Source organism: Cervus canadensis, chromosome 11 (assembly GCF_019320065.1).
Source record: "Cervus canadensis isolate Bull #8, Minnesota chromosome 11, ASM1932006v1, whole genome shotgun sequence".
Classification (NCBI taxonomy): domain Eukaryota; kingdom Metazoa; phylum Chordata; class Mammalia; order Artiodactyla; family Cervidae; genus Cervus; species Cervus canadensis.
This window is the reverse complement of record NC_057396.1, coordinates 38,508,631-38,521,778: the sequence shown is the minus strand read 5'-3', so window position 1 is coordinate 38,521,778 and position 13,148 is coordinate 38,508,631. Positions and strand designations below refer to the sequence as shown.

At 41.0% G+C, this 13,148-nt stretch overlaps 1 protein-coding gene across 1 annotated transcript; it reads left to right on the top strand.

Annotated features, from left to right (window-relative positions):
• Nucleotides 1-4,639: 4,639 nt before the first annotated feature.
• LOC122449240 (60S ribosomal protein L36a-like) lies at nt 4,640-4,975 on the top strand. Its single transcript, XM_043480790.1, has one exon. The coding sequence runs from the start codon at nt 4,640-4,642 to the stop codon at nt 4,973-4,975; it is 336 nt and encodes a 111-aa protein (XP_043336725.1).
• The last annotated feature ends 8,173 nt before the right edge of the window (nt 4,976-13,148 follow it).

Here is a 13,148-nt window from a genome sequence, read left to right as displayed (position 1 = left end):
TTCAGCTGGGTATATCTTTCCCTTTCTTCTTTGCATTTCACTTCTCTTCTTTTCTCAGCTATTTGTAAGGCCTCCTCAGACAACCACTTTGCCTTCTTGCATTCTTTTTCTTGGGGATGGTTTTGGTCATCACCTCCTGTACAATGTTATGAACCTCTGTCCATAGTTCTTCAGGCACTCTGTCTACCAGATCTAGTCCCTTGAGTCTATTTGTCACCTCCACTGTATAATCATAAGGGATTTGATTTATGTCATAACTGAATGGGTTAGTGGTTTTCCCTGCTCTCTTCAATTTGAGCCTGAATTCTGCAATAAGGAGCTGATGATCTGAGCCACAGTCAGCTCCAGGTCTTGTTTTTGCTGACTGTATAGAGCTTCTCCATCTTCAGCTCAAAGAATATAGTCAATCTGATTTTGGTATTGTCCATCTGGTGATGTCCATGTATAGGGTCATCCCTCGTGTTGTTGGAAGAGGGTGTTTGCTATGACCAGCGCATTCTTTTGGCAAAACTCTGTTAGTCTTTGCTCTGCTTCATTTTGTACTCCAAGGCCAAACTTGCCTGTTATTCCAGGTATCGCCTGACTTCCTACTTTTGCATTCCGGTCCCCTATGATGAAAAGGACTTCTTTTTTTGGTGTTTGTTCTAGGAGGTTATGTAGGTCTTCATAGAATCATTCAACTTCAGCTTCTTCAGCATTAGAGGTTGGGGCATAGACTTGGATTATTGTGATATTGAATGGTTTGCCTTGGAAATGAACCAAGAGCATTCTGTCATTTTTGAGATTGCACCCAAGTACTGCATTTTGGACTCTATTGTTGACTGTGAAGGCTACTTCATTCCTTCTAAGGGATTCTTGCCCACAGTAGTAGATATAAGGTCATCTGAATTAAATTCTCCCATTCCTGTCCATTTTAGTTCACTGATTCCTAAAATGTTGATGTTCACTCTTGCCATCTCCTGTTTGACCTCATCCAATCTATCTTGACTCATGGACCTAACATTCCAGGTTCTTGCACAATACTGTTCTTTATGGCATCAGACTTTACTTTCACCACCACAGTCACATCCACAATGGAGTGTTATTTCCACTTTGGCTCAGCCTCTTCATTCTTCCTGTAGTTATTTTTCCACCCTACCTCAGTAGCATATTGTTCACCTACCAACCTGGTAGGTATGAAAAGGCAAAAAGTTACATATATATATATATAATATATTCCTCAGACATAGCAGAGAATGAAATTTTGCCATTTGCAATAACACGGATGGATTTGGAAGGCATTACGCTAAGGGAAATAAGTTACACAGAGACTTTTTAGGTCAAATACTGCATTTTACCACTTATCTGTGGAATCTGAAAAAGAAAAAACAAATGAATGAATATAACAAAATAGAAACTGACTCAGAGATACAGAGAACAAATTAGTGATGACCAGTGGGGAGGGGGAGGGGAGGCAAGCTCGGAATCATGGATTAAGAGATATAAACCAATATGTATAAAGTAAATGTTACAATAGTATATTGGACAGCACAGGGAATATAGCTAATATTTTATAATAATTTTTTAAAAAATATTTATTTATTTGGCTCTGCCTGGTCTTAGTTGTGGCATGCAGGATCTTCAATCTTTGGCACTCAGAATCTTTAGTTGCAGCATGTGAACTCTTATTTGCAGCATGTGTGGGATCTAGTTCCCTGACTGGGGATTGAACCCAGGCCCCCTGCATTGGGAGCAGGCAGTCTTAGCCACTGGATCACCAAGGAAGTCCTTATAAAAACTTTAGGCGGAGTACAACCTATAAAAATTTTGGATCACTATGTTGTATGTCTGAAACTAATATAAGGTTGTAAATCATCTATGCACAATTAAAAAAGAAATTGCTGTCATCAAGAAGCCCTCAGCTCAACAAAGGAGACTGACAAGTCCCCCTGGATTACATAAGCCATGGGAACACAGAGAACGTTTCCTCTTGGGGAGGGAAGGCCATGGGAGGGGAGTCTCCGAAAGGAGGTAGCATCTGATGTGATGTGGGCCTCGGAGTGTGAGTAGGAATGTATTAGATCAGGTGAGCTGATGCTCAACACCCATTCCAACCTCCTTCCAGTGTTTCCGATACTGCAGGAGCTGCTAACATAAAACTATTTTTCCCAGACTTCCTTGCAAGCAGCGCTCTGGATAGAGTTTAGGTTCTACCCGTAATACGCACAAAAGCATGACTTGGAGGGCAGGAATCAAGTGTGAGCCAAGCTCCCATCCCTTTGACTATTTCTGCTGTCAAGTCTGCGTGGAGGTATTTGCTTTTTCTGCAGCACAGGCGGTAGCAGCCTCAGCATTCAGACACTAGCTCATGGGTATCCAGAGAAGGCAGAGAGAGGGGCATCTTTTTGCTAGTGAGACTGTGGCCAGTGTGGCATGGTTCTGGAGTGACAGCTCTGTGATTCCTGAGAGTAGAAAATGTTCAGGCCTTCCAGAACCTCATCTAGAGCTGGAGTGGAAGAACTCAGAGCACAGGGACAGTTTGCCTCAAACTCTCCCTCCTGTATTTACTGACCACCTCGACTTCAACACTTTCATATCTTTAAATGAGGGAGGGACCACCCTTTGCAGGCCCTCAGAGGTGATCTGACTTTGCAAAGTGCCAGGATCTTGGAGCCTCGACTACAGCTGGGAGTGAAGCCATTTCATTTTAACAACCAGTTGCTCCAAGTTAAAAACCATGAAATGTCAACAAAAGCTTAAGCTGGCCCTCTCCAATCTTCTACTGTCTCCCTCACTGAACCCATCCACACAGGCAAAGTTGTCAGCCAAATGAAAGTGTTGCTGGATCCATTTAAGAGATAAATGTGGGATCTTTAGAAAGTCTATCAACTCAGCAGTTGTCAAGAAGCCAGCAACTGATGTTTACCCATGGTTTCTGGGCTGTGTACCTGGGATGTGCTAGTTAGAGCAGAGTTCACCTCCCTCCAGTACTGGGGTCAGAGATGCTGACTTGCAATGGGTCTTTACGGCTCTTGTTTTCAATCATTAATGTGCTGACATCATGTGCCAGCTTCCATGGGGTTCTTGTTCTCTAGCAGGCTCCCCCATGACACACATTCACACACATACACACACCACTCCAGATACTCTTCAGAGACTGACATCACACATTCGTTTGATAAATATTTATAGCTCTGGCTGGAAAGCCCACAACACCACCCATGGATCCCACCCACAGTGGGACTGGACCTATGCCAGCTTGGCTTGTGAACCTCTCTGAGTGCAGGGCAAGGCGTCCCGGGCAAGAGGCAATAAACACACACTACTTGGTTGAGCCCCTGACTGACAGAATCTTGAAACCAGAAATGAGTCTACACTTCCTGCATAGTCTGTATGCTTTAGAGCTCCATGGGTGCTCAGCCTCGATGGGAGACAAGCAAGAGGACGAAATGGATTTGGCTTTTGAAAGATGACTCTTCTTTGAATTGCAGTAAAGAGTCTGTGACCAGGTGTCCCTGGAAGACCTCGTTATGCAGCTTCCAAACATTTTCTAGGTCCTGGGCCCCTTCTAGAATGCGATTAAAGTTCTAGGTATTCTCCCCAGAAAAATGCACACAAGCACATATACACGACATTCTGTGCACGTAGTAATGTCAGAGACAGGCCTTTAAGAAGCTAAGAGTCCCACAGAGAACGTAAATAAGAGGACAGATATGCACATAATTATGGATAAGACAGTTATGGGTGCTCTGAAGGATTGTGGAGTTTAAGTATTTTGAGAGCTCCCGGGGGAGAGAGATCAAGCTGTAAGGTAAAGAGTCAAGCACAACATGAAGGAGCCCATCTTAAATGCATTCCGATGTCCTCCAGACATCTGCTGAGGGCCTCTGAACCTTGATGTCCAGAACATCTGGACATCAGGACATGTCCAGAACATCTGGACATGATGTCCAGAACTCTGAACCAGAAGTCCAGTGGCCTGGACTTCTGAATCCCATGGACCGAGGAGTTCCACACCCTCTCCAGCATTTCTGCTGATTCCCTGTGGGGACCTCAGTCTCTTGGCCCTTCTGCCTCTCAAAATGCTAGCTCCCTCATACACCACTTCTGTCCCCTTATGATACCCCCTCCCCCAACACAAAATTCTGCCACTCATCTGGTTTGCACAAGAAAAACTCAATCACACCAAGAATTTATACGCACAGGTTTCACAAATATGGGAGAATGGCTCCTGGGATGGAGTTGTGTTAAATAGCACCTGGCCTTCTGCCATCCTTTTGCCCTCTCACCACACTTTTGTCTCTTTCCTCCTGTTTCTCAGAAGCAACTCAAAAAGTTTCTGAGCCTTACTGCCAGCTGACACCTAGGCCTGGGGTGAGGGTGAGGGTTGGTGAAGCAATTTAAAATCTATTTATGTATTGAGAACTTCTAGGCTCCTTAAGTTGGGAGAGGGGAGTATTCAAAAAGTATTCTGACCTTGAGGAAAGGAAGAGTCAGAGGGGAGAAAAGATTGCCTTCAAAATAGGTATTTTAGGGACTTCCCTGGGGGTCCAGGGGTTAAGACTGTGCTTCCAATGCAGGGGACACTGGTTTGCTCCCTGGCTGGGTAATTAAGATCTCACCTGCCACTCAAACAAAATTGGTGTTTTAGCCTCTTTCCATGCCGACACTGCTCTCACAAACACGCTTGAATGTTCCTAAAACCCACCAGACTTTCTGTAAGAACTGTGACAAGCACCAACCGCACAAAGGGACACAGGACAGGAAGGGCAAGGATTCTCCGCCTGCCTGGGGAGAGTGGCATCATGCCAGGGAGCAGAGTGACTATGGTGGCCAGACTAGGCCAATTTTCCGGCAAAAGGCTAAAACTACAAAGAAGATTGTGCTCCAGCTCGAATGCATTAAGCCCAACTACAAGAGAATCTTGGCTAAGAGGTACAAGCATTTTGAGCTGGGAGGAGATAAGAAGAGAAAGAGGCAAATGATCCCGTTCTGAACTTCATAGTTTGTTTTACTATGAAGACAGTAGAAATTTGAGGTTATTTACCTAAAAAAAAAAAAAAAAGGTATTTTAAATATAATGTGATACACTGACATGGAGAACAATCTTGTGGTTGCCAAGGGGGAGAGAGGATGGAGTGGGAAGTTGGGATCAGCAGATGCAAGCTATTATATATAGGATGGATAAACACAGGTCCTACTGCATAACACAGGGAACTATATTCAATATCCTGGGATAACCCTTAATGGAAAAGAATATTTAAAAAATAATATATATTTATGTGTACATAACAATCACTTTCCTGTACAGCAGAAATTAACACAACATTTTGAATCAACTATACTTCAATCTTTCTAACGTAAAAAAAAATTAGTATACGGTGATACATTCTTTCTTCCAAAAAGAAAGGAGGAGAATGGGGCAACAGAGGATGAGATGGATGGCTGGCATCACCGACTCAATGGACATGAGTTTAAGCAAACTCCGGGAGACAGTGAAGGACAGGGAGGCCTGGCATGCTGCAGTCCATGGGGTCACAAAGAGTTGGACAGGACTTAGCAACTGAACAACAACAAAACTGAATATAGTTCAATGCCAAGCTATTTTAGGAGTCAATAAGACAAATAGAAAGGAGAGAGTTTCTTGAACGATGTTAACAAGGAAGGCTTCTTGGAGGAGATGGGACATGAAATAAAATGTATATTTTTAAGGCAGGCAAGAACATTTAAACAAAATTCTGCCTTTCTGTTCCATTTGGGCCTCCTCCCTTCTTCCCTAATGTGCAGTGTGCATCTGCATTTCAAGTTAACCAGAGCTCCTCAAAGATGGAAATTCTTACTCGAACTTAAACATCAGTTTTTTTCTTCTTTCTTCTGATGCTAGCAACATAACTTCCCAAATGATTCCTTCCCAAGTCTGTAGGCAGTCGTAGGAACTTACTGCTCAATTTGTACATGTTCACCTGGACTATGTATTTTTGGTGAATGTTATATTACATATCAGTATATCATTTTGATGTACAATCCTTAGTCTCAAGAATGTATATGACCTTGCCTTCAACTTCTAACAGGTCTCAGAGCTTCTGAGAGTCTGTCTTCCGGGTTCTAATCCTCAGTTTGACCAAATAAAATCCTCTTTTTTCTTCTTAATGTGATTTTTAATTGAATATTTGTCAACAGACACATGATGAATGTCAAAGAACTGGTAAGTTTTAATGCTTCCCTTGTAGCTCAGCAATAATGAATCTGCCTGCCAATGCAGGAGACTCAAATTCAATTCCTGGGTCATGAAGATCCCCTGCAGAATGAAACAGCAACACACTCTAGTATTCTTGCCTGGGAAATCCAAGGAACAAAGGAGCCTGACAGGCTACAGTCCATGGGGTCAGACACAACTTAGCAACTAATTAACAACAATGCTGGGATGTACTTACTTGTCACTGGCCTTTAAAGAGTGGTATTCTTGCCATTAAGATTTTGCTTGAGATGGTTCCCACATTCTGCCTATTCAAATCCTACCCATTTCAAAGCCACTTCAAAGTCTTTTCTTCTTTCAGCAAGAATCTATAATGTCCTTAAAATAAGAAGGGACCTTGTGCTTCTTACCTTTGGGGACAATAAGAAAGAGAAGAAGTGAAGACGTTGAGAGTCTGTCATCCTATCTGAAGTAGAAAACCCCAAGGGATAGAGCATATGGTTGCAGTTTCCAAAGTAGTCACATGCACGTTGGCCCATCGCTTTATACCTCATCTCATCTCCACACTGATCCCAGGAGAGAGATATGACCACCCACCTTGGCCTCCATACCTTTGACAGATTACTGTACCCATGTCATAAAGCTGTTCTGAAGATTAAAGGAGTTTCGGCATTTCAAGTACTAGAACAAGCAAACCATTCAATACCTCTTAGTTACTATTTAATTACCAGCAGGGGAAGTAAGGGCCAATCAATCAAAAATATTAAGTAACTTGCCCAGTCATGCCAGGGATACCACACACTTAAGGATAATTCCTATGCTAATGTCTTGCCTTGGGAATTCCCAGAGCAAGAGGAAAATGCCAGATATTCCATCTACCTGATATATAGACCCTGTGGTTGCAACTTCTTGAGGGAGATTCTCCCACCTCTCTCCCACCACCAACGGCAAATTTTATACCCTGAGACCAGACTGTTATCTGTATTGGTGGAATTTTTTTCCTTACCCTCTTTTACTTAGGGAATAGCCTTTTACGTCTTCTAGCATAAGCCCAAAACCTCTAATTCTATCTCTCTGTGAGCATTAAAACTCAACGCCCTGAAGTAATGGAAAACAATCCTACTTTTACCCACCACTATCTGGGTAGTCTTAGCATGGGCTTTAATTTCTGTTATTCAGATTAGTAGATCTCTCAGCTGTGCATTTACAAGGACATGCCATACTATAATGCTCTTATGGTTTTTTTTTTTTTTATTCAGCATATCTAGGTTATCTAGCAGCATATTCAACATGTCTAGCAGAAGGATTTTCTGGTTATTTCAGTTTGCCAGAACTAAGATTTCTATCATAGTTTTTCTTTTTTTACTGATAATGAAATTACTAATAGTTTTGTTGATCTTCACATTCCCAGTTCTTATCTAAGGGAACATTTTATATAGTTTTAAATTCCTGAAAATAGGCTTATGCTTTAGAGATGAAAGTTTATTAAAAACCTAGAGGTGGGGGAAGAATAAGGGGAAAAAAAAAACAACTAAAGGAAACTGTGACATAGATCATAAAACAAGTGCCCAGAAAAATGTAATGGCAAACTATAAGCCTAAAAAGTTTTACTAATGATCAGGTGTCCCACTACTTCAGAAACAAGCCTTATTTTTAAAAATGACAAGGAAAAGCACAATTTAAAAATTCACCTGGGAACTTCCCTCATGGTCCAGTGGTTAAGACTTGAACCTCCGATGCAAGGGGCAAGGGTTCAGTCTCTGGTCAGGGAACTAAGATCCCACATGCCTCTGTGGCCAAAAACACCAAAACATAAAACAGAAACAGTATTGTAGCAAATTCAATGAAGACTTTAAAAATGGTCCTCATCCAAAAAAAAATATTTAAAAAATAAAAATTCACCTGCAAACACATATTCTATGATAGGCTCTGTTACGGCCTGAATGGTGTCTTCCCATAATTCAGATGTTGTAATCCTAACCCCCAGTGCCACAGAATTTGACTTTATTTGGAGCAGATCTTGAAAGAGGTAATTAAGTTAAAATGAGGTCATTAGGGTTAGTCTTAATCCAATTATGACTGGCATCCTTAAAAGAAGAAGAAATTAGGACACAGACACACCCAAGGGAAGACCAGGTGGAGACAGAGGGAGGAGACACCATATACAAGCCGAGAAGAATCCTCAGAAGAAACCAGCCCTGCAGACACCTTGATCTTGGACTTTCAACCTCCAGAATTATGAGAAAATAAATTTCTGCTGTTTAAGTCACCAGGTCTGTGGTACTTTCTTGTGGCAGTCCTAGCAAATGAATACAATTCCTATTCTTTCTTAATAATATATACAAACTACTTAAAATATATCCCTTTGTGTCCTGCTATTTAGGGAGCAGGGTGGAAGGGAGACTCAAGAGGGAAGGGACATATGTATACATACAGCTGATGCACTTTGTAGTATAGCAGAAATGAACGCAATGTTGAAAAACAATCATACTCCCATAATAAAAAATATAAATAAATAAAAGATATCTAATCTGAGATCTCAAATATTCTTTACCAAAAGATCAAATATTTCAATAAGTACTATATTTGATCAACATGTACAACAGCTCACTCTTCAGAATGGTTAAATATACATATTTACCAACACTACAACCAACCACAGAATCAACATCAGAAAGCTGAAGAATCTTAGCAATCTATTTAGAACACGTACTCAACAAAACCTATGCTGAAAAAAAACAAAAAACAAACAAAAAAAAACCTTCACTGACCAAATACACTAACTGCTTTACCTTGGTCTGGTCCACTCAAGCCCTACATGGAGCCCGGCATTTGTGAATGGACTTTGCACACTCATGTCAGCTGAAGGAAAATCTCTGTACTCACTACCAAACTAGATCTGCAGCTTAAAAACATCTAATTTCAGGCGTCCCTGGTGGTTCAGTGGTTAAGAATCCACCTGCCAGTACAGGGGGCTGGGGTTCAATCCCTGATCTGGGAAGACCCCCCATGTCACAGAGCAAGCAAGCTCATGTGCCACACAATTACTAAGCCAGTGCTCCAAAGCCTGTGAGCCACAACTACTGAAGCCCATGGGCCCAGAGCTGGAGCTCCGCAAGAGGAGCCACCGTAGTGAGAAGCCCTGCGCACAGCAGTGAAGACTCACCACAGCCAATATATAAATAAATACATCTTTAAAAAAAAAAAAAGTCCAATTTCACCCATGTCTGCTACAGTTGAGTTCAGTTCAGTTCAGTCGCTCAGTTGTGTCCGACTCTTTGTGACCCCATGAATCGCAGCACGCCAGGCCTCCCTATCCATCACCAACTCCCGGAGTTTACTCAAACTCATGTCCATCGAGTCGGTGATGCCATCCAGCCATCTCATCCTCTGTCGTCAGCTTCTCCTCCTGCCCCCAATCCCTCCCAGCATCAGGGTCTTTTCCAATGCAAACACAAAAGGCTGCCTGTCGCTCTCTGTATCAAGTTACAGTTTAAGTCCCAACTGTTGCCTCATGATTTTCTCTCCTTCTAATCTTCTAATTCCTTACAGAACCGCTTCCCCTACCTGCCTACTGCATATGCTACATTTCCTCATAGCTTGGTCCTGGGTCCTCCCTTATCATGCTACATTCTCACTCGAGTTTATCTCAACCTATCCCATAATTTGAAATTTCATCTATATGCTAGCAGCTTTCAGACTTATTTCTCTAATTCTTAGAAACTATCTTCTAAGCTCCAGACCTGTATATTCAACAGCCTGTCTGATATCTGTCTCAGAGATGTCAGAAACAGGGCAGGAAACCCTGCTAGGGATCTGCACTTGCCCAAATGCGCTCCTCCACTAATCATATGTATCTTGGAAAATGACACTTCATTCACCCAGTTGTCCATGCCAGAAACCTGGAAGTGCTTCCTGACACACTTTTTCAATGACCCTTTTATCCAGTTTATTAGCAAAAGAAGTGAAAGTGAAAGTCACTCAGTCATGTCCAACTTTTTGCGACACCATGGACTATACAGTCCATGGAATTCTCCAGGCCAGAACACTGGAGTGGGTAGCCTTTCCCTCTCCAGGGGATCTTCCCAACCCAGGGATCAAACCCAGGTCTGCTGCATTGCTGGCGGATTCTTTACCAGCTGAGCCGCAAGATTACACACACACACACACACATACATGAAAATGGAGAAAAGTGAAGAGATTATATATATCTACCACCACCTGCCTGCTTGCCTGCTAAATGGCTTCGGTCATGTCCAACTCTTTGCAACCCTATGGACGATAGCCCACCAGGCTCCTGTATCCACTGGATTCTCCAGGCAAGAATACTGGAGGGGGTTGCCACGCCCTTCTCCAGGGGATCTTCCCTACTGGCATCTCTTATGTCTTCTGCATTGGCAGGTGGCTAGCGCTACCTCCATCACCTTAAACCTATTCCTAGCTATTTATCATACATTACTCAGACAGTAGTTTTCTATGTATTTGGCCCACATCCTCTCAAACACTTTCTAATCCATTCTCCACAATGTAGCCAAGACAATCTTTAAAACCACAATTCTTTCATAGACACCTATTCATTGATACATATACATAACTTCAAACTTTTCAGTTACATTGCACCTAAGATAAAATCCAAACTCCTCAATCTACTTTATGTCAAAAGAAGTCTCACAGACACAAGCATTAGAAAAAGAATTTCCTTATAAAAATACTTGCAAAGTTTACAAGTGAGTTAAGGCTTAAGAAGGACTGGTCCATCAAACACTCTCCCCCCCAACCCAAGGTTATAAGGTTTATAGTCAGCAGATTCATGACTGAAGAAGAGCAGCTTTCTCTTATGACTTCCGTATTCTCCCAAATTCTTGCATATTTTCAAACTTGCAAAAGTCAGCCCGGCAAATGTCATTGGTTGAGTTGTTTTTGTTAGGGAATCAATAACATGGGAAACACTGAAGGTTTCATTCACTTTGGAGACCTACAGATAGTGTGACACAGATTTTGGTTGGTTGGTTACCTCAGAGTGCAATTGTTTTGCTTTTTCCTAACTGTGTTGTCTACACTTACACTGTTGCCCTTGGAAACAGGGCAAGGCACCAGTCTTGCTTTACATGGATAAACCTGGGCGTGATCTGGCTACTTCTTATGTCTTCAGCCTCAACTCATGCTACTCTCCCCATCAGTTCTTACATTCCAGCAAAATGACTTTCAGGTTCACAAAGCTCTTCCCCAGCATACTGTCCCTTCCATCCCATATACACTCCACTTTAGCATTTACCTAGCCAAATTTTACTCATCTTCCCAGTGGCAACCTAAATATCACTTCCTTCAAATTCCACTCTAAATTAAGCTCTCATATTATTCAGTGATAGTGTTCTGCACTGTCAGTTAAGATACTGTTGATTGCCAGTAACTGAAACACCGATTCAAATGCATTGCTAGGGTCTTTAAGGCCAGGAGGGTTTGGGCAAGAATAATAACATTCATCACTAAATTTACTTTTGTCTAATGCTCACTTTATAAACCTTAAAATGTATTAAACAGTATTTCCTGGAAATATAATACAGTATCCACTAACCATATGTGCCTACTGAACACTTGAAACATGGCTAATGCAACTAAGGAAATAAACTTTAAATTTTGTTTATTTTTAATTAACTTAAAATTTTAACTTTAAACTGATCATTGATTCAATTACTGGAAAACTTATAAATATGTTTGGAAAATTCAAGTATGTGGATCATTTTTTTTTTTTTTTTGGCTGTGCTGTGGGGCATGCAGGATCTTAGTTCTCTGACCAGAGATTGAATCAGGGCCCCAGCAAAGAAAACATCGAGTCTTAACCACTGGACTGCCAGGGAATTCCCTGGATCTATTTTTTTTCAATGCCAAATTTTATGAAATTTAAGTACAAGTCCAATAGTTCCAATTAAAATCAAACAACTGAATTAAGTATGTAAGTGTAAAATACATACTGCATTTGCAAGACTTACTATGAAAAAAAAATGTGAACTATCTCAATTTTATATTGATTATACATTGAAGCTATATTTTTAATATATTGGGTAAAACAATTATATTAAACTAATTTCATCTACTTCTTTTTATTTAATGTGGTTACTAGAAAAATTTAAATTACCTACATACCTAGTATTATGTCTATATTGGACAACTAATCAAAACATAAATTTAATGAAGTTTCCACTTAAAGCTTTTGAGAGAGGTGGGAGAAAACACAAATATCAAACTGGTATTTTTTTAAAGATAGATGTATAACATGCTGAAGCTGGATTGGAGCTTGGGATCAAGAGTGGATGACATATTGGATAAAACAGGAATTTATTCCAGCAAAGTGAGGCTATTGGTTTGGTCTAGAATGGAGGTTGTGGAGATGAAGCCCATACATATAAGAGGCACTAGGTAAAATGGACAGTGTTTACAAATCTATTTAATCAGTTTCTTCTCTGGTTCACTCAAAACACTGATTACAAGCTAATCTAATCACATTCTATAATTTAATGAAAACACTAATTTAAATGTACTTAATCGAATTCTACAATCAAAAGGTTGATTACAAATTTAATCCAATTTTTCAACAACTTTATTAAAATCACAAATCTAGCAGATTCTCATATGCTTCAAAGACCCCCCAAAAAAACCCAAAACAAAACCCACACAAAATACATGAACTAGCACAATGATTACAGAATTCACTGCAACGTTTCTATTTAAGCTGGTCACAAAAGTAGCACAGATGACGAACGAACGAAAAGTAGCTGCTTTTCGAAAAGTAGCTTACTGAGCAGCCAATTTGGGTTAAGGAATGAACCGATAGTCTCATTCATGGTAACCTAGATTAGAAAAAGAGACTGGCCAGGCCCACCTGGCAGAGGACAAGTCCGGGGTTCGGGGGCGGAATCAGGCTCAGGAAAGGATGGCTATAATTGGCCAGAATTCCCATGCCAGTCATGGGTTA